This window comes from Dendrobates tinctorius, unplaced genomic scaffold, assembly GCF_039654945.1.
Source record: "Dendrobates tinctorius isolate UK_male_01 unplaced genomic scaffold, ASM3965494v1 ptg000182l, whole genome shotgun sequence".
NCBI lineage: Eukaryota > Metazoa > Chordata > Amphibia > Anura > Dendrobatidae > Dendrobates > Dendrobates tinctorius.
This window is the reverse complement of record NW_027361849.1, coordinates 3,215,974-3,237,613: the sequence shown is the minus strand read 5'-3', so window position 1 is coordinate 3,237,613 and position 21,640 is coordinate 3,215,974. Positions and strand designations below refer to the sequence as shown.

Sequence of the window (21,640 nt, the reverse complement as noted above, 5' to 3'; positions counted from 1 at the left end):
GAGAAGAAGCGTATAATTGGGTGTCATCAGCATAGAGATGGTACTGGAAACCAAATCTACTGATTGTTTGACCAATAGGGGCAGTGTACAAGGAGAAGAGGAGGGGGCCTAGAACCGATCCTTGGGGGACCCCAACAGTAAGGGGAAGGAGAGAGGAGGAGGAACCGGCAAAAGAAACAGTAAAGGAGCGGTCAGAGAGATAGGAGGAGAACCAGGAGAGAACGGTGTCCTTGAGGCCAATGGAGCGGAGCATAGTGAGGAGGAGCTGATGATCCACAGTGTCGAATGCTGCAGAGAGATCCAAGAGAATTAGCATGGAGTAATGACCATTAGATTTAGCTGTTAGTAGATCATTAGAGACTTTAGTGAGGGCAGTTTCAGTGGAGTGTAAAGAGAGGAAACCAGATTGGAGAGGGTCGAGAACAGAGTTTTCTGAGAGATAGCGGATAAGACGGGAGTTGATCAGGCGTTCCAGGAGTTTAGAGATGAAGGGCACCACATTTTAAAAAAGACATCAACAAACTGGAGCAAGTTCAGAAAAGAGCGACCAGAATGGTGACCGGTCTGCAAACCCTGTCTTATGAGGAAAGGTTGCAGGATTTGGGAATGTTTAGTTTGCAAAAGAGAAGACTGAGAGGAGACTTAATAGCTGTCTACAAATATCTAAAGGGCTGTCACATTGTAGAAGGATCAACTTTATTCTCATTTGCACAAGGAAAGACTAGAAGCAATGGGATGAAACTGAATGGGAGGAGACACAGATTAGATATTAGAAAAAACTTTTTGACAGTTAGAGTGATCAATGAGTGGAACAGGCTGCCACGAGAAGTGATGAGTTCTCCTTCAATGGAAGTCTTCAAACAGAGGCTGGACAGACATCTGACTGGGATGATTTAGCGAATCCTGCTTTGAGCAGGGGGTTGGACCAGATGGCCCAGGAGGTCCCTTCCAACTCTACGATTCTATGATTCTATGATTCTAAGGGAAGATTAGAGACAGGTCTATAGTAAGCGGCACAGTTTTGGTCGAGGGATGGTTTTTTAAGTAGTGGATGTATGATGACATGCTTAAATGAGGAGGGAAAAATACCAGAAGAGAGAGAGAGGTTAAATATTTTAGTTAGGTGAGGGGTGACAGCAGGGGAAAGGGACTGGAGGAGATGTGATGGAAATGGGTCACTAGTGCAAGTGGTTGGGCGAGAAGATGCAAGGAGCCTGCTTACTTCTTCTTCTGTGACTGGTTCAAAATCAGAGAGTGAGCTAGAAGCAGTGGGGGAGGGAGGACAATGCATGGTATGAGGTGATTGGGAGATAATTTCCTGTCGAATCTGGTCACAAAGAGACGTTTCGGGTTATTGGACAGTGAGGTGATGAGGGTGCTTAAATAGGTTTGTTTGGAGAGGTGAAGGGCAGTGTTGTATGTTCTATGCATAAACTTATAATGGATGAAATCTTCGTGTAGATTGGATTTTCTCCACAGACGTTCGGCGCACCTGGAGCACCGCTGCAGGAAACGTGTTTGCACCATGTGCCAGGGTTGTCGCCGTCTGCGTTGTGGTTTTCTATTTATAGGGGGTGCAAATTCATCCAGGGCACTTTGAAGTGTTTCATTGTAATGCTTCAATGCAGAATCAGGACATGAGAGGGAGGAGATAGGGGCCAATGAAGACTGCAAGTTCTTCATAAGTTTCTGGGTGTTAATGGCCTGTGTGTTTCTATAAGTCTGGACAGTGGGGGTGACCTGAGCAGCCTGGCAGTTCTTTATAGAGAATGAAAGAAGATTGTGGTCAGAGAGCGGGAGAGGGGAGTTTGCGAAATCATCCACTGCACAAAGCCGAGAGAAGACCAAGTCGAGGGAGTTTCCGTCTTCATGCGTTGGAGAATTAGTAAGCTGCGAAAGGCCAAACGAGGAGGTTAGAGATAAAAGGTGAGTAGCAGATGGGGAGAGGGGAAGAGCAATGGGGATATTGAAATCTCCCATGATGAGGGTAGGGATTTACTTTTACACTCTGTATCCTGGCTGTCAGGAAGTTATAAATCCACAAGCATAAGTTGAGAGGGACTCCAAGAGCTACCATTTTCTTATGAAGTAAATTCGGATCAATGGTATTGAACGCTGAGCTAAAGTCCATGAAAAGAATCCGGACATATGAGTGCAGTTCATCTGTGTGATCCAAAATGTACTTCAGTGCCAGATTGACAGTGTCGTTTGCCGAACGATTCTCCTTATAGGCAAACTGAAGCGGGTCCCATAGCTTCTGCGTGAATTTTATCAGGTGGGACATCATAATTCTTTCGAAGACTTTCATAGCTACAGATGTGAGTGCTACTGGTCTATAGTCGTTCAACTCAGAGGATCCCACTTTCTTGGGGACAGGGATAATTGTGGAATTTTTCCAACACTGAGGTACAACGCACTCTTCCAGTGACACATTGTATATATTTGTCAGTATAGGGGCAAGCTGGGTAGCACATACTTTCAGACACATTGGAGATACACCATCAGGGCCAGGTGCCTTTTTGACCTTAAGTCCCTTCAGGATGTGTATCACCTCTGCCTCGGAGATCACTACTTGGGTGTTGCACAATGAATGATCTTTATATGAACAGACTGAGGAGCTTAGAGATGAATTGCCACTGTGTGTAGAGCTTGCCTCAAATCTGCAGTAGAATTCATTTAACTCTGCTGCCAGACTTCTGCTGGGGTTCACTATAGTGGGGTGGCTTTTATAATTGGTGACCTCTCTTAATCCTCTCCATGCAGATCTAGTATCTTTTGATGAGAACCTTTCCTCTAGAATCTTTGCATACTCGTGTTTGGCTAACTTGATCTCTTTAGATAGCGAGTTCCTAAGTTTCTTGAGTTCAGTAATATCGCCTGCTTTATAAGCCTCCTCTTTTCTCTTACGGATCAACCTGACTTTATTTGTAAACCACGGCTTGTTGTTTCCCCGAAAGTGGACAGGTTTGGATGGAATAAACGTGTCTTCACAAAAACGGATCTATGAGGACACTGCATCCACCCATTCATCCAGACCCGAGCATGTTTCCTGGAATACCTCCCAGTCCGTGCATTCAAAGCATGCTTGGAGTTGCAATTTTGCCTCCTCAGACCATGTCTTCTTTGTATAAACTGTAGGTTTGGATGTTTTCAACCTTTGCCTGCAGGCTGGAATTAAATGAATTAGACAATGATCTGAAAAGCCCACTGCTGCTCTCCTCACTGCCCTGTAGGCCCCTTTTATGACTGTATAGCAGTGATCAAGCGTATTGTTCTCTCTCGTGAAGCAGTTTATATGTTGAGTAAATTTGGGGAGATCCAGGTTGAGTTTTCCTTTGTTAAAGTCCCCCATTACGATCACAAATGCTTCTGGAGACCCTTTCTCCCATTCTGATATTTTGCAAGCTAATTCACCAATAGCAGCTTTAACAGATGCTTGAGGGGGAATATATACTGCAACCAGAACCATAGATGAAAACTCTCTTGGAGAGTAAAATGGTCTACAATTGAGTGCAAGGTACTCTAGATCTGGAGAGCAACCTTTTCCCAGGATGTTAACATCACAGCACCAGCTCGTGTTGATGTAGAGACAATCTGCCCTCACTCACTGGCTTTACGTCTCTGGTTGCGATTTTGCCACGGGAGCCCACGCATTTTTTTCCAATGAATTAACCCCTTAATTTAACACCTAGACATCCCAAATTTTACCCACAAACCCTCATCTCATTGCTAGTGAAATACATATAAAAAAAATACATGAAATGAAACGGTTTAGTGTATGTAACCATGTGTCATTTCATGTCAGGTTTTGTATTGATTTTGCGGCTATTCTGCTATGTAGAACTCTATGAATTATAAATATATATATATACACAGTACAGACCAAAAGTTTAGACACACCTTCTCATTCAAAGAGTTTTCTTTATTTTCATGACTACTAGTTCATCAAGAGAATGCCAAGAGTGTGCGAAGCAGAAATCAAAGCAAAAGGTGGTTACTGTGAAGAACCTAGAATATAAGACATATTTTCAGTTGTTTCACACTTTAATTATATAATTCCACATGTGGTAATTCATAGAGTTACCACATAATTCATAGAGTTAGAAGAAGGTGGACCCAGGTAACTATAGGCCGGTGAGTCTGACTTCTATACCAGGAAAGATCTTTGAACAAATTATTAAACAACATGTATGTCAGTACCTGGATAAGAATGAAGTGATTAAACAGAGTCAGCATGGGTTTCTAACTAATAAGTCATGTCAGACTAACTTAATTTCCTTCTATGACGGTATCACTGATTGGGTGGATCAAGGAAATGCTGTAGATATAGTATATCTTGACTTCAGCAAAGCATTTGACAAAGTCTCTCATACAATCCTTATTGAAAAAATGACTAAGTATGGAATGTACAAGGCAACTGTTAGGTGGATTCATAGCTGGCTTAGTGATCGGACCCAAAGAGTGGTCGTAAATGGCTGCACATCCAGTTGGAAGAATGTCTCAAGTGGGGTACCACAGGGCTCTGTCCTGGGCCCTGTATTGTTCAACATCTTTATCAACGATTTAGATGAAGGAATTGAGGGTAAACTGATTAAATTTGCTGATGACACAAAGCTAGGAGGGATAGCTAATACTAGAGAAGAGAGAGAGAGGATTCAAAAAGATTTAAATAAACTGGAGAAGTGGGCAGCAACTAACAGAATGGTTTTTAACAGGGAGAAATGCAAAGTACTACATCTGGGCAATAAAAATGGAAAAAACATATATAGAATGGGAGGAATAGGGCTAAGTGACAGCACATGTGAAAAAGACTTGGGTATACTAATAGATCACAGACTGAATATGAGTCAACAGTGTGATGCAGCAGCAAAAAAGGCAAATGCAATTCTAGGATGTATTAACAGAAGCATACAGTCTAGATCACGTGAAGTCATTATTTCCCTCTACTCCTCTTTGGTCAGACCTCATCTGGAATATTGTGTCCAGTTTTGGGCACCACATTTTAAAAAAGACATCAACAAACTGGAGCAAGTTCAGAAAAGAGCGACCAGAATGGTGACCGGTCTGCAAACCCTGTCTTATGAGGAAAGGTTGCAGGATTTGGGAATGTTTAGTTTGCAAAAGAGAAGACTGAGAGGAGACTTAATAGCTGTCTACAAATATCTAAAGGGCTGTCACATTGTAGAAGGATCAACTTTATTCTCATTTGCACAAGGAAAGACTAGAAGCAATGGGATGAAACTGAATGGGAGGAGACACAGATTAGATATTAGAAAAAACTTTTTGACAGTTAGAGTGATCAATGAGTGGAACAGGCTGCCACGAGAAGTGGTGAGTTCTACTTCAATGGAAGTCTTCAAACAGAGGCTGGACAGACATCTGACTGGGATGATTTAGCGAATCCTGCTTTGAGCAGGGGGTTGGACCAGATGGCCCAGGAGGTCCCTTCCAACTCTACGATTCTATGATTCTATAGTTTTGATGCCTTCAGAGTGAATCTACAATTTTCATAGTCATGAAAATAAAGAAAACTCTTTGAATGAAAAGGTGTGTCCAAACTTTTGGTCTGTGCTGTGTATATATATATATATATATATATATATGTATATATGTATTCTATGTGTATATATCTATTCTTTCGCTTCTTTATTAAACCTGTCAGTGTGAGTTTACTGTATCACGCACTGAATTGTCGGCTTTTGTAAAAGACACCGGGTGCGTATTTCTCGCAGGTCACACGTCTGGTCCGTGTGTAATCCGCATTTTTCTCGCACCCATAGACTTGCATTGGTGTATTACGGGCGTAGTACGCTGACAGTCCCAGCATGCTGCGATTGGCACGGAGCGTAGAATACGGATGAGAAATATACGGCTGGTGCGAGGGACCCCATAGAGAATCATTGGTCCGTGTGTAATGCGGCTTTTACGCCTCTCACTCGGCCGTATTCCTCCCCAGTGTGACCCCGGCCTCACAGTCACTGTTTTCCAGCGGTTGGTCGGTAACTGACGGTTCTTGATGGGATTTCGCTGTTATGGAAACCAAAGAAGAAAAAAATGGTCCCAAGAGCCGGAACTTTCTGAATAAAAGTATCTATTGTATAGAACAATTAAAACATACAAAAGAAAGAAAGGCGCTGGACCGTATGACGAGGGACTGTAAGGCCATAGGGAGTCCTAGATACCGGCGCCCACAGGCGGAATATTGCCCAAAACATTAAACGGAGACGTCTGAGGCGCCGGTATCTAGGACGCCCTATGGCTGTAAGCTGTGTGCACACATTGCGGATTTAGTGCGGTTTTCCCCTGCGGTTTGACACCTGGTGATGGAGCAGGAGTCAAACCGCTGCGGATTCCGCACAAAGAACAGACATGCTGCAGATTTAAAACCGCAGCTAATCCGAGCGGAAAAATCCGCAGCATGTGCACAGCCTTACAGTCCCTCGTCATACGGTCCAGCGCCTTTCTTTCTTTTGTATGTTTTAATTGTTCTATACAATAGATATTTTTTATTCAGAAAGTTCCGGTTCTTGGGACCATTTTTTTCTTCTTTGGTTTCCATAACAGCGAAATCCCATGAAGAACCGTCAGTTACCGACCAACCGCTGAAAAACAGTGACTGTTATAAAACCAGCACCAAACATTGTCCCCTCCTATGCTCCAGTCACCTCCAGAGCTGCACTCACTATTCTGCTGTTACATCGTGTCTTATCCTCCAGTCACCTCCGGAGCTGCAGTCACTATTCTGCTGTTACATTGTGTCGTATCCTCCAGTCACCTCCAGAGCTGCAGTCTCTTTTCTGACCTGTAGGTGGCGACTTTGTCTCCGCATTATTGTCAGTCTTTCCTCTAGTCTCGCCGCCATCTTGTTGGAGTCTGGTTTGTCGCCAGATGTTGCTCTCTGTCGCCCTCTGGTGTTGGCGCCGGAGACCGGAAGTTCCGCACACGTGGGAAATGGAGCTGTTGGCTGCGGAGCTTCACCGGGTCCAGGCGCTGAAGTTCGGTCACTTCACCCTGAAGAGTGGGGTCCTGTCCCCCGTGTACTTTGACCTGAGAGTTATCGTGTCCCACCCGGCGCTGCTCAACCAGGTGCGGGCAGTGAATAGAGGCGGCAGAGGCGGTGTAGTGTGGGGAGGTGCAGGACCTTCATCACACAAAGATGCCTCCTCCTTACTTGGGCGCGTTTATGTGTCCCTGCAATGTCCTGGTAATGCCGTGCCGCCCCCTGATGCTTCCCCCGTCCCCCCTGACCCTTCACCCCCGTCCACCTCGTCGCCCCCTGACTCGTCACCCCTGTCTGCCATACCTCCCTCTGATTTGCCGCCCCCTGACTCGTCACCCCTGTCTGCCGTACCTCCCTCTGATTTGCCGCCCCCTGATGCTTCCCCCGTCCCCCCTGACCCTTCACCCCCGTCCACCTCGTCGCTCCCTGACTCGTCACCCCTGTCTGCCATACCTCCCTCTGATTTGCCGCCCCCTGACTCGTCACCCCTGTCTGCCGTACCTCCCTCTGATTTGCCGCCCCCTGACTCGTCACCTCTGTCTGCCGTACCTCCCTCTGATTTGCCGCCCCCTGACTCGTCACCCCTGTCTGCCGTACCTCCCTCTGATTTGCCGCCCCCTGACTCGTCACCCCTGTCTGCCGTACCTCCCTCTGATTTGCCGCCCTCTGACTCGTCACCCCTGTCTGCCGTACCTCCCTCTGATTTGCCACCCCCTGACTCGTCACCCCTGTCTGCCGTACCTCCCTCTGATTTGCCGCCCTCTGACTCGTCACCCCTGTCTGCCGTACCTCCCTCTGATTTGCCACCCCCTGACTCGTCACCCCTGTCTGCCGTACCTCCCTCTGATTTGCCGCCCCCTGACTCGTCACCCCTGTCTGCCGTACCTCCCTCTGATTTGCCGCCCCCTGACGCGTCACCCCTGTCTGCCGTACCTTCCTCTGATTTGCCACCCCCTGACTCGTCACCCCTGTCTGCCGTACCTCCCTCTGATTTGCCGCCCCCTGACTCGTCACCCCTGTCTGCCGTACCTCCCTCTGATTTGCCGCCCCCTGACTCGTCGCCCCTGTCTGCCGTACCTCCCTCTGATTTGCCGCCCTCTGACTCGTCACCCCTGTCTGCCGTACCTCCCTCTGATTTGCCGCCCCCTGACTCGTCACCCCTGTCTGCCGTACCTCCCTCTGATTTGCCGCCCTCTGACTCGTCACCTCTGTCTGCCGTACCTCCCTCTGATTTGCCACCCCCTGACTCGTCACCCCTGTCTGCCGTACCTCCCTCTGATTTGCCGCCCCCTGACTCGTCACCCCTGTCTGCCGTACCTCCCTCTGATTTGCCACCCCCTGACTCGTCGCCTCTGTCTGCCGTACCTCCCTCTGATTTGCCGCCCCCTGACTCGTCACCCCTGTCTGCCGTACCTCCCTCTGATTTGCCGCCCCCTGACTCGTCGCCCCTGTCTGCCGTACCTCCCTCTGATTTGCCGCCCTCTGACTCGTCACCCCTGTCTGCCGTACCTCCCTCTGATTTGCCGCCCCCTGACTCGTCACCTCTGTCTGCCGTACCTCCCTCTGATTTGCCGCCCCCTGACGCGTCACCCCTGTCTGCCGTACCTTCCTCTGATTTGCCACCCCCTGACTCGTCACCCCTGTCTGCCGTACCTCCCTCTGATTTGCCGCCCCCTGACTCGTCACCCCTGTCTGCCGTACCTCCCTCTGATTTGCCGCCCCCTGACTCGTCGCCCCTGTCTGCCGTACCTCCCTCTGATTTGCCGCCCTCTGACTCGTCACCCCTGTCTGCCGTACCTCCCTCTGATTTGCCGCCCCCTGACTCGTCACCCCTGTCTGCCGTACCTCCCTCTGATTTGCCGCCCTCTGACTCGTCACCTCTGTCTGCCGTACCTCCCTCTGATTTGCCACCCCCTGACTCGTCACCCCTGTCTGCCGTACCTCCCTCTGATTTGCCGCCCCCTGACTCGTCGCCTCTGTCTGCCGTACCTCCCTCTGATTTGCCACCCCCTGACTCGTCACCCCTGTCTGCCGTACCTCCCTCTGATTTGCCGCCCCCTGACTCGTCACCCCTGTCTGCCGTACCTCCCTCTGATTTGCCGCCCCCTGACTCGTCACCCCTGTCTGCCGTACCTCCCTCTGATTTGCCGCCCCCTGACTCGTCACCCCTGTCTGCCGTACCTCCCTCTGATTTGCCGCCCCCTGACTCGTCACCCCTGTCTGCCGTACCTCCCTCTGATTTGCCACCCCCTGACTCGTCACCCCTGTCTGCCGTACCTCCCTCTGATTTGCCGCCCCCTGACTCGTCGCCTCTGTCTGCCGTACCTCCCTCTGATTTGTCGCCCCCTGACTCGTCACCCCTGTCTGCCGTACCTCCCTCTGATTTGCCGCCCCCTGACTCGTCGCCCCTGTCTGCCGTACCTCCCTCTGATTTGTCGCCCCTGTCTGCCGTACCTCCCTCTGATTTGCCGCCCCCTGACTCGTCACCCCTGTCTGCCGTACCTCCCTCTGATTTGCCGCCCCCTGACTCGTCGCCCCTGTCTGCCGTACCTCCCTCTGATTTGCCGCCCCCTGACTCGTCGCCTCTGTCTGCCGTACCTCCCTCTGATTTGCCGCCCCCTGACTCGTCACCCGTGTCTGCCGTACCTCCCTCTGATTTGCCGCCCCCTGACTCGTCACCCCTGTCTGCCGTACCTCCCTCTGATTTGCCGCCCCCTGACTCGTCACCCCTGTCTGCCGTACCTCCCTCTGATTTGCCGCCCCCTGACTCGTCACCCCTGTCTGCCGTACCTCCCTCTGATTTGCCGCCCTCTGACTCGTCACCCCTGTCTGCCGTCCACCCTCTGATTTGCCTCCCTCTGACGCGTCACCCCTGTCTGCCATACCTCCCTCTGATTTGCCGCCCCCTGACGCGTCGCCTCTGTCTGCCGTACCTCCCTCTGATTTGCCGCCCCCTGACTCGTCACCCCTGTCTGCCGTACCTCCCTCTGATTTGCCGCCCCCTGACTCGTCACCCCTGTCTGCCGTACCTCTCTCTGATTTGCCGCCCCCTGACTCGTCACCCCTGTCTGCCGTACCTCCCTCTGATTTGCCGCCCCCTGACTCGTCACCCCTGTCTGCCGTACCTCCCTCTGATTTGCTGCCCTCTGACTCGTCACCCCTGTCTGCCGTCCACCCTCTGATTTGCCTCCCTCTGACGCGTCACCCCTGTCTGCCATACCTCCCTCTGATTTGCCGCCCCCTGACTCGTCGCCTCTGTCTGCCGTACCTCCCTCTGATTTGCCGCCCCCTGACTCGTCACCCCTGTCTGCCGTACCTCCCTCTGATTTGCCGCCCCCTGACTCGTCACCCCTGTCTGCCGTACCTCCCTCTGATTTGCCGCCCCCTGACTCGTCACCCCTGTCTGCCGTACCTCCCTCTGATTTGCCGCCCCCTGACTCGTCACCCCTGTCTGCCGTACCTCCCTCTGATTTGCCGCCCCCTGACTTGTCGCCTCTGTCTGCCGTCCACCCTCTGATTTGCCTCCCTCTGACGCGTCACCCCTGTCTGCCATACCTCCCTCTGATTTGCCGCCCCCTGACGCGTCGCCCCTGTCTGCTGTACCTCCCTCTGATTTGTCGCCCCCTGACGCGTCGCCTCTGTCTGCCGTACCTCCCTCTGATTTGCCGCCCCCTGACGCGTCGCCTCTGTCTGCCGTACCTCCCTCTGATTTGCCGCCCCCTGACGCGTCGCCCCTTTCTGCCGTACCTCCCTCTGATTTGTCGCCCCCTGACGCGTCGCCTCTGTCTGCCGTACCTCCCTCTGATTTGCCGCCCCCTGACGCGTCGCCTCTGTCTGCTGTACCTCCCTCTGATTTGCCGCAACCTGACGCGTCGCCCCTGTCTGCCGTACCTCCCTCTGATTTGTCGCCCCCTGACGCGTCGCCTCTGTCTGCCGTACCTCCCTCTGATTTGCCGCCCCCTGACGCGTCGCCCGTCTGCCGTTCTGCCCTCTCACATGCCACTTTCCGCAGGTCGCTGATCGCCTCTATCAGACGGCGCAGGACGCCGCTGTGCGGTATGACTCCGTCTGTGGTGTGCCGTACACCGCGCTCCCTCTCGCCACCGTGATTTGCACCTCACACCTGATACCGATGCTGATCCGCAGGAAGGAGGCCAAAGATTACGGTGAGATTTTGTTGTGTCATGTGACCTCGAGGTTCTGGTGGTGTCACATGACGCGGGGCCCCAGAGGTGAGCAGATATTTCATCCCTCTCTTGCAGGGACCAAGCGCCTGGTGGAGGGTGCCATCACCCCCGGGGAGACCTGTCTGATCATTGAGGATGTGGTGACGAGCGGCTCCAGCGTCCTGGAGACTGCGGAGGTGCTGAGGAGCGAGGGGCTGCAGGTGACAGACGCCATTGTGTTGGTGGACCGAGATCAGGGCGGCCGGGACAAGCTGGCAGCGAGCGGCATCAGGCTGCACTCCGTCTGCTCCCTGCCCCAGCTCATGGCCACCCTGCAGCGGCTGGGGATGGTGGACGTAGAGACGGTGGAAAACGTCCGGAGATTCATTGCTGAGAATAAGGTGACTGCTCCGGTGCGGGCCCCGAGCGTGGCCCTCAGCTACTCCTCCCGCGCCGCCCTCCCGGACACCCATCCCGTGGCCACGCGGCTGCTGCACCTCATGGAGAAGAAGCAGAGCAACCTGTGTGTGTCGGCCGACGTGATGGACTCTGCTGAGCTCCTCCAGTTGGCCGCAGAGCTGGGACCCTCCATCTGTATGCTGAAGACCCACGTGGACATTCTGAGCGACTTCACCCCCGAGGTCTCCTCCCGGCTGCGGGCGATCGCCGATCAGCACGACTTCCTGATCTTCGAAGATCGTAAATTTGCAGATATTGGGAACACAGTGAAGCATCAGTATGGAGGTAGCGTCTGTTCTTCTCTCTGCAGCCTCGTCTCCAGGGGGCGCTGTCACTTGACTTTTGTTTTCACCCCACAGGTGGTATTTTCAGAATCTCGTCTTGGGCCGATGTGGTGAATGTCCAGGCCGTGCCCGGTCCGGGGGTGGTACAAGGCCTGCAGGAGGTGGGGGAAGCGCTGGGGAGAGGCTGCCTCGTGATTGCCGAGATGAGCTCCCAGGGGTCACTGGCCACCGGAGAATACACCAAGGCGGCTGTAAGTGGCAGGCGGCGCTGGCCGGCCGGGCTGCGGTGCAGTATGACTGGGGTCTGACGAGGGTCCTGCGCCTGTGGGGGGGTCTTACGCCGGTGGGATTCTAACAAGGGTCTGACCCCTGTGTGTGTCGGGGGTCTTCTGATACTGGTGGGGTTCTGATGAGGGTCTGGTGCTGTTGGGGGTCTGACGCTGGTGGGGTTGCGATAAGGGTCTGTTGCCAGTGTGGTTGGGATGAGGGTCTGGTTCTTGTGTGGGTTCCGGTGTCGGTTGGGTTGTGACGCCAGTCTGGTGCCTGTGGTGTTTCTGGTGGGGTTCAGACGCCGTTCTGTTGCTGGTCTGGTTCCTGTGTGGGTTCTGGTGCCGGTGGAGGTCTGACGCCGATCTGCTGCTGGTGTGGTTTTGATGAAGTTCCGGTGACGTTGTGACGAGGGTGTGACACTGATCTGGTGCCGGTGGGGTTCTGACATCGGGGGGGTTCTGATGTCGGTGCGGTGCTTGGCTCTTATCGTCGGCCATATGACTTTTCTCTGACTTGTCCCCGCAGGTGAAGATGGCGGAGCAGTACCCCACGTTTGTGTTCGGCTTTATCTCTGGGGGTAAAGTGAGTGAGCGGCCGCAGTTTCTCCACCTCACGCCGGGGGTCCAGATGCAGCCGGGAGGTAGGTGATATTTTGGGCTTTTAGAGGGTGATGTCCAGTGAGGGTGACGCTCAGTGTGGGGCGACCAGAGCCCCTCTAGTCCATCAGATGAGCTGTCACTATGGACATGTCACTGGGGGAGGTCGGGTAGGATAGTGCCCCCCGTCCCCACAGGTCGGTTGCTCATGTACATGGCTTTGCCCCTCACAGGAGATTCTCTGGGGCAGCAGTACCGGACCCCCCACGAGGTTATTGTGAACAGGGGCTCGGACATCATCATCGTGGGCCGCGGGATCTTGGCGTCCAGCAAGCGCGGTGCGGCTGCGGAGATTTACCGGCGGGCCGGCTGGGAGGCTTACATCACCAGGAGCCGCGGAGAGGAGCAAGTCCCGCTGGAGACGCCGGACTCGGGATGACAGTCGTCACTTCTACACCCTGCGTCCTGTCGCAGCCGCTGGCTTGATGGCGCCTTCCTCTCTGTTATTCCCCAAACTGCCGTGTCGTGGAGTCTCCAGTCACTGACAACAAGCGGAGATGACTGATCAGAACTCTCCGGGGCTTTGTTACAGTGTGTCAGTCCAGATGCCCGGACTGTGGACCCGACACATTGTAACAAACCCTCAGCGGCAGAAGCGCTCGCTCAGGACGGGTTTAAAGTTTCTGAATTTAGACTATTGTTCCTTGAAAGAAAGCAGAGATGGAGTCTGACAATGCGAAGAGTGCGGCAGCTGCGTTTACATGGGACTGCAGTAGTGCTAGGCGAGCAGGATAACATCTGATGCTCGGGGGGTTAGCGAGGGTCTGGTCACGCTTGTGTATTATGGTCACGTCCCTGCAGCTGCAGGATTTGCGACCCTGATCCACGAGCGCGACCAGACCCTCGCTAACCCCTGCGCGTCAGACGTCATCCTGCTCGCGGCCATCGCTGAGCGCAGCGTCCACGGCGGCTTTCTCTGATGTTGCGTCTCCGGCAGACGTTCAGCTTCTGTTGCTGGAGATGAGAATAAATGAGGCCGATCGTCTCCCTGGTCGTGTCTGTGTTTCCACCACTGCTGACTGATGTGGAGTTTGGTGCAATGTATCAGTTGTAACCTGCAGCCGTGAGCAGGACGGGGTCTCAGTGGGCAGAGATCGTGCCGTAAGGGCTCGGGGTGGAAGCACTGAGCGTGGTGGGTGGGAGCAGCGGCTGCCATCAGTGGTGCCTCCAGACGTGGGCCGCTCTGCGGTCAGTGAATACAGCACTGAGGCCTCAAGAAGTTTCAGCCACGACAGCGTCCTTCAATATCACACAAGTCATTTATTAGGTTTTTTTTTAGGGGGTCGTGCCGATGACAGCCCCCCAGAACTGCAGGGCAGGCCGAGGGTCACAGTCCAGGTGGTTCTTATGGAGCCAGCGCCTAACACTAACTGCAACCGCCATCTATCCGCCTCCGTGAGGATTTCATCTGGTGACCACCAAGCCCCCCATCTCCGTGCCACGGTATCACAGCCCGCCCCCTCCCCCCCAAACACGCACACACCACGGTATCACAGCGCCCCCCCAAATACACACACACCACGGTATTACAGCCCCACACACACCACGGTATCACAGCCACCGCTGCCAACTTAATGTCTTTATTAATTTATTATTACACTGATTATAGCAAATTATCAAAATCTCTAATACTGAAATCCCAAGAAATCCAGGTAAGGGTTAAAACTTCAGCCCAGGACGGAAATCCAAAAATAATCTACATAAAAGATAGAAGAAAAAAAAAAACTAGCAGGGGCAAATTTAGAAATATCCTGTGATGGGGGGTAAACTAGAAGAATTCTTTATAAAATTACTAATAGAGAAAGGATGGAGCGTCCAAGGACCCCCGGAACGTACGTCACATCCAACCCAGCATACAGCCATGTAAAACACATACCCCAGAGCTGCACTCACTATTCTGCTGGTGCAGTCACTGTGTACATACATTACATTACTGATCCTGAGTTACATCCTGTATTATACCCCAGAGCTGCACTCACTATTCTGCTGGTGCAGTCACTGTGTACATACATTACTTTACTGATCCTGATTTACATCCTGTATTATACTCCGGAGCTGCACTCACTATTCTGCTGGTGCAGTCACTGTGTACATACATTACTGATCCTGAGTTACATCCTGTATGTACACAGGGACTGCACCAGCAGAATAGTGAGTGCAGCTCTGAAGGGTCAAAGGTGATGGTAGCAGATAAGTCTTATATGAGAATCCTGAAGAGATATGTTCCGGTGTGGAGCACATCCCCCATCATCTTTCTTACTCCGCTGGGAGTGGTCATGGTTGTCACAGTCTTGGGCCGGTTAACCCCTTGCCACCTACAGGTCCTGACACCATGTGACGGGTGCGGTGGTATTACGGACCCGGCGCAGCGTTTCTCACCCATGAATCCTGCGCGGCTTCTCCCTGATTAATCCTGATCTAGGTCTTAGTGTGATTCTAGTCATCCATGTGGCACATTGTGGGTTAATGTCGCGGTCCCTCGGTCAGGACACGGATCGGCTTGCGCTCGGACTCTTTCAGTGCCGGATCCAGGCGATGGCCGCTATTATCGGCTGCACCCGGCCGATTTCTACAAATGTGCAAATAAGCCACGGCGGCCACTTCCGGTCCGCGCAGCGGGCACGGCGTGCGGACAGTTTCGGCCTCAGTCCTTGTCATCCACAGCTCTGAATCCGTTGCTGCCGCCGTTGTAGGGTTTCGCCATCATGCTGTACATCTCGTCTACGCTGTGGGTGGAGATCGGCTGGCGGTACAGCGGGTTGGATGCCTGGTGGGAGAAGACTCGTTACTGTGGCATTATATGGCGGCTCAGAGGGTCACATCCCGCGGACCCCCACACTCACCATCTCATATTTGGCTCGGGATCGCTCACTCTGAAACCGTGCAAACTCACGGCGATCGTGGATGGTGACCAGAAGTTTCCAGACCGCCAGGAGAACAAGCCCAACCAATAGTATACTGCCCACCACCGCCAGCAGCACGGTGAGCGCGTCCGGGGCAGCGCCACACTCTGGGGGGAGACAGGCGGTGTTACTGGTGACTGCACACAACAGTATACAATGGCAGGGCCGCAACGGGCCAGGGCAGAGCAGGCAGCAGTGCGGCGCACATCCTCGGCCCGCGGGAGCACTAGACCGGGTGAGGACTATTCCCGTTCTGCGTCTGACCCGCGCCCCCTCCAGGACGGACCACTCACCCGGCTCCTTCAGAGCGGTCAGGACGGATTTCCCGCTCGGGTCCTCGGAGTACGTGAACCTCATCACACATTCGGCCTCCGTCTTGTAGACGCACAGGACGGCTTCCGGGTCTTCAGTATCTGAAAAACATTGAGCAAAATGTAAATGGAGACCCCCAGACTGGAGCCGTGGTGACAAGATGGAGGACTCTCCGGGACCTGGAGGACTAGACACCTCAACCTGGGACTTGATTGACAATGCACAAATCCTCCGGCAATTAGTGCTGCCGGTAAGGCACCAACAACCCCCCCGCGGAGGACGGCGGCATTCTCACCGGCAGTGCGAGCCAACGTCAGGCCCCCGCCGTCCTCCCCTGGGCTATGGCCCCCCCCCCCGCCCCCGCCGTCCTCCCCTGGGCTATGGCCCCCCCCCCCCCCGCCGTCCTCCCCTGGGCTATGGCCCCCCCCCCCCCCGCCGTCCTCCCCTGGGCTATGGCACCCCCCCCACCCCCCCGCCGTCCTCCCCTGGGCTATGGCCCCCCCCCTCGCCGTCCTCCCCTGGGCTATGGCCCCCCCCCCCGCCGTCCTCCCCTGGGCTATGGCCCCCCCCCGCCGTCCTCCCCTGGGCTATGGCCCCCCCCCCCGCCGTCCTCCCCTGGGCTATGGCCCCCCCCCCGCCGTCCTCCCCTGGGCTATGGCCCCCCCCCCGCCGTCCTCCCCTGGGCTATGGCCCCCCCCCCGCCGTCCTCCCCTGGGCTATGGCCCCCCCCCCCGCCGTCCTCCCCTGGGCTATGGCCCCCCCCCCGCCGTCCTCCCCTGGGCTATGGCCCCCCCCCCCGCCGTCCTCCCCTGGGCTATGGCCCCCCCCCCGCCGTCCTCCCCTGGGCTATGGCCCCCCCCCCGCCGTCCTCCCCTGGGCTATGGCCCCCCCCCCGCCGTCCTCCCCTGGGCTATGGCACCCCCCCCACCCCCCCGCCGTCCTCCCCTGGGCTATGGCCCCCCCCCTGCCGTCCTCCCCTGGGCTATGGCCCCCCCCCCCCGCCGTCCTCCCCTGGGCTATGGCACCCCCCCCACCCCCCCGCCGTCCTCCCCTGGGCTATGGCCCCCCCCCTGCCGTCCTCCCCTGGGCTATGGCCCCCCCCCCCGCCGTCCTCCCCTGGGCTATGGCCCCCCCCCGCCGTCCTCCCCTGGGCTATGGCCCCCCCCCCGCCGTCCTCCCCTGGGCTATGGCCCCCCCCCCGCCGTCCTCCCCTGGGCTATGGCCCCCCCCCCGCCGTCCTCCCCTGGGCTATGGCCCCCCCCCCGCCGTCCTCCCCTGGGCTATGGCCCCCCCCCCGCCGTCCTCCCCTGGGCTATGGCCCCCCCCCCGCCGTCCTCCCCTGGGCTATGGCCCCCCCCCCGCCGTCCTCCCCTGGGCTATGGCCCCCCCCCGCCGTCCTCCCCTGGGCTATGGCCCCCCCCCCGCCGTCCTCCCCTGGGCTATGGCCCCCCCCCCGCTGTCCTCCCCTGGGCTATGGCCCCCCCCCGCCGTCCTCCCCTGGGCTATGGCCCCCCCCTGCCGTCCTCCCCTGGGCTATGGCCCCCCCACGACCCACACTACAGATTTGCTGATCTTTAGAGTTTTGTGCCAAACAGAAAACATCCGGCTGAATTCCAGCACTGACAGCTCTGCGGATTCCAGGGCGGGGGAGGAGCGGACGGCGTCGGACATTCCAGCAGATTCATGGCCGCACATATGGAGCCCATTATGTCAGAAGAAAGATGAAACAAGACTCTGCCACAAGCGAGAGCTGCACTCGCCAAAGTGACCCTCTGATCACCGGGGAGAAGACCACCGCTCACACCCCAACAGGGCAGACACGACCAACAAGTGCTACAGACCCCGCGGAGCAGGGACCTCCACGGCGTGTGGGGGGTGAGAGCCACATATCCTCCAATCCGCAGAGACCACCGGACCAATCCCAGGAGAGAACACGATGGATTTCACCTTAATACTGAGCAGCCGGCCCCTGGTGGGCACAATACACTGGGACAGACCCTCAGCTGTGAGCAGGACTAATCAGGGGCAGCAGCCTCTTGTCCGCTGTGATGGGCAGTCTCTGACGCCGTCACTTACTGAGTGAGTCCACGGTGAGGATGTCGTCCTTGCACAGCTTGTGGCAGGTCTGGTTGTCGGCGAGGCGTCCACTCTGGTAGAGGCGACACTCGATGCAGTCCCTGGAAGAGAGAACGGCGTCAACCAGTAACACTCAACTGTAAAGCCCCCGCGGTGCGCACCGGACTCACCTCTTGGTTCCACAGGCGTCGGGGCAGGTCGGGCACTTCTCACACGTCTCCCCAAAAGCTCCCGGCTCCACACACTGGCAGCGGCCGCACACGCAGGAGCCCTTCCCACTGCACATGCGGCCGTCACTGGACACACAGCTCTCCGTCTCCACGGTGCAGTTACAATTATCGCCAACGTAACCGGCGTGACACCGACACTCTCCACAGTCACACTCACCGTGACCTGCAAGACAGCAATCACCCCCATCATCCAAGAGATCACAACCCAAGCTGCATCTCACACATCATCCCCCACCCCACAGTGTATCACTACTCCCATCATCCCTGACCCCAGAGCTCACAATCTAATCTCCTATCACACAGTGTATCACTACTCCCATCATCCCCGACCCCAGAGCTCACAATCTAATCTCCTATCACACAGTGTATCACTACTCCCATCATCCCTGACCCCAGAGCTCACAATCTAATCTCCTATCACACAGTGTATCACTACTCCCATCATCCCTGACCCCAGAGCTCACAATCTAATCTCCTATCACACAGTGTATCACTACTCCCATCATCCCCGACCCCAGAGCTCACAATCTAATCTATCACACAGTGTATCACTGCTCCCATCATCCCTGACCCCGGAGCTCACAATCTAATCTCCTATCACACAGTGTATCACTACTCCCATCATCCCTGACCCCAGAGCTCACAATCTAATCTCCTATCACACAGTGTATCACTACTCTCATCATCCCTGACCCCGGAGCTCACAATCTAATCTCCTATCACACAGTTTATCACTACTCCCATCATCCCTGACCCCAGACCTCACAATCTAATCTATCACACAGTGTATCACTACTCCCATCATCCCTGACCCCGGAGCTCACAATCTAATCTCCTATCACACAGTGTATCACTACTCCCATCATCCCTGACCCCGGAGCTCACAATCTAATCTCCTATCACACAGTGTATCACTACTCCCATCATCCCTGACCCCGAAGCTCACAATCTAATCTATCACACAGTGTATCACTACTCCCATCATCCCTGACCCCGAAGCTCACAATCTAATCTCCTATCACACAGTGTATCACTACTCCCATCATCCCTGACCCCAGAGCTCACAATCTAATCTCCTATCACACAGTTTATCACTACTCCCATCATCCCTGACCCCAGACCTCACAATCTAATCTCCTATCACACAGTTTATCACTACTCCCATCATCCCTGACCCCAGAGCTCACAATCTAATCTCCTATCACACAGTTTATCACTACTCCCATCATCCCTGACCCCAGACCTCACAATCTAATCTATCACACAGTGTATCACTACTCCCATCATCCCTGACCCCGGAGCTCACAATCTAATCTCCTATCACACAGTGTATCACTACTCCCATCATCCCTGACCCCAGAGCTCACAATCTAATCTCCTATCACACAGTGTATCACTACTCCCATCATCCCTGACCCCAGACCTCACAATCTAATCTATCACACAGTGTATCACTACTCCCATCATCCCTGACCCCGGAGCTCACAATCTAATCTCCTATCACACAGTGTATCACTACTCCCATCATCCCCGACCCCGGAGCTCACAATCTAATCTCCTATCACACAGTGTATCACTACTCCCATCATCCCCGATCCCGGAGCTCACAATCTAATCTCCTATCACACAGTGTATCACTACTCCCATCATCCCCGACCCCGGAGCTCACAATCTAATCTCCTATCACACAGTGTATCACTACTCCCATCATCCCCGACCCCAGAGCTCACAATCTAATCTCCTATCACACAGTGTATCACTACTCCCATCATCCCCGACCCCAGAGCTCACAATCTAATCTCCTATCACACAGTGTATCACTACTCCCATCATCCCCGACCCCAGAGCTCACAATCTAATCTCCTATCACACAGTGTATCACTACTCTCATCATCCCTGACCCGGCCGGAGCTCACAATCTAATCTCCTATCACACAGTGTATCACTACTCCCATCATCCCTGACCCCAGAGCTCACAATCTAATCTCCTATCACACAGTGTATCACTACTCCCATCATCCCTGACCCCGGAGCTCACAATCTAATCTCCTATCACACAGTGTATCACTACTCTCATCATCCCTGACCCCAGAGCTCACAATCTAATCTCCTATCACACAGTGTATCACTACTCTCATCATCCCTGACCCCAGAGCTCACAATCTAATCTCTTATCACACAGTGTATCACTACTCCCATCATCCCTGACCCCAGAGCTCACAATCTAATCTCCCATCACACAGTGTATCACTACTCCCATCATCCCCGACCCCAGAGCTCACAATCTAATCTCCCATCACACAGTGTATCACTACTCCCATCATCCCTGACCCCAGAGCTCACAATCTAATCTCCTATCACACAGTGTATCACTACTCCCATCATCCCTGACCCCAGAGCTCACAATCTAATCTCCTATCACACAGTGTATCACTACTCCCATCATCCCTGACCCCAGAGCTCACAATCTAATCTCCTATCACACAGTGTATCACTACTCCCATCATCCCCGACCCCAGAGCTCACAATCTAATCTCCTATCACACAGTGTATCACTACTCCCATCATCCCCGACCCCAGAGCTCACAATCTAATCTCCTATCACACAGTGTATCACTACTCCCATCATCCCTGACCCCAGAGCTCACAATCTAATCTCCCATCACACAGTGTATCACTACTCCCATCATCCCTGACCCCAGAGCTCACAATCTAATCTCCCATCACACAGTGTATCACTACTCCCATCATCCCCGACCCCAGAGCTCACAATCTAATCTCCCATCACACAGTGTATCACTACTCCCATCATCCCTGACCCCAGAGCTCACAATCTAATCTCCTATCACACAGTGTATCACTACTCCCATCATCCCTGACCCCAGAGCTCACAATCTAATCTCCTATCACACAGTGTATCACTACTCTCATCATCCCTGACCCCAGAGCTCACAATCTAATCTCTTATCACACAGTGTATCACTACTCCCATCATCCCTGACCCCAGAGCTCACAATCTAATCTCCCATCACACAGTGTATCACTACTCCCATCATCCCCGACCCCAGAGCTCACAATCTAATCTCCCATCACACAGTGTATCACTACTCCCATCATCCCTGACCCCAGAGCTCACAATCTAATCTCCTATCACACAGTGTATCACTACTCCCATCATCCCTGACCCCAGAGCTCACAATCTAATCTCCCATCACACAGTGTATCACTACTCCCATCATCCCTGACCCCAGAGCTCACAATCTAATCTCCTATCACACAGTGTA

At 54.2% G+C, this 21,640-nt stretch overlaps 2 protein-coding genes across 3 annotated transcripts in view; one reads left to right on the top strand and one right to left on the bottom strand.

The window, feature by feature from the left end:
• Nucleotides 1–6,866: 6,866 nt before the first annotated feature.
• UMPS (uridine monophosphate synthetase) lies at nucleotides 6,867–13,847 on the top strand. The gene is made up of 6 exons (XM_073551933.1): nucleotides 6,867–7,086; nucleotides 11,013–11,166; nucleotides 11,263–11,910; nucleotides 11,985–12,160; nucleotides 12,705–12,819; nucleotides 13,009–13,847. The coding sequence occupies exons 1-6, from the start codon at nucleotides 6,889–6,891 to the stop codon at nucleotides 13,212–13,214; spliced, it is 1,497 nt and encodes a 498-aa protein (XP_073408034.1). The 5' UTR covers nucleotides 6,867–6,888; the 3' UTR covers nucleotides 13,215–13,847.
• Nucleotides 13,848–14,399: 552 nt separating this feature from the next.
• ITGB5 (integrin subunit beta 5) overlaps nucleotides 14,400–21,640 on the bottom strand; it is a 43,000-nt gene continuing 35,759 nt past the window's right edge. For both annotated transcript variants that reach the window (XM_073551931.1, XM_073551932.1), the window contains exons 11-15: nucleotides 18,297–18,519; nucleotides 18,127–18,227; nucleotides 16,032–16,151; nucleotides 15,679–15,845; nucleotides 14,400–15,602 (exon numbers count right to left, since the gene is read on the bottom strand). In XM_073551931.1, coding sequence (XP_073408032.1) covers nucleotides 15,480–15,602; nucleotides 15,679–15,845; nucleotides 16,032–16,151; nucleotides 18,127–18,227; nucleotides 18,297–18,519 — 734 coding nt within the window. In that variant the 3' untranslated portion in view covers nucleotides 14,400–15,479. The remainder of the gene's footprint in view (nucleotides 15,603–15,678; nucleotides 15,846–16,031; nucleotides 16,152–18,126; nucleotides 18,228–18,296; nucleotides 18,520–21,640) is intronic.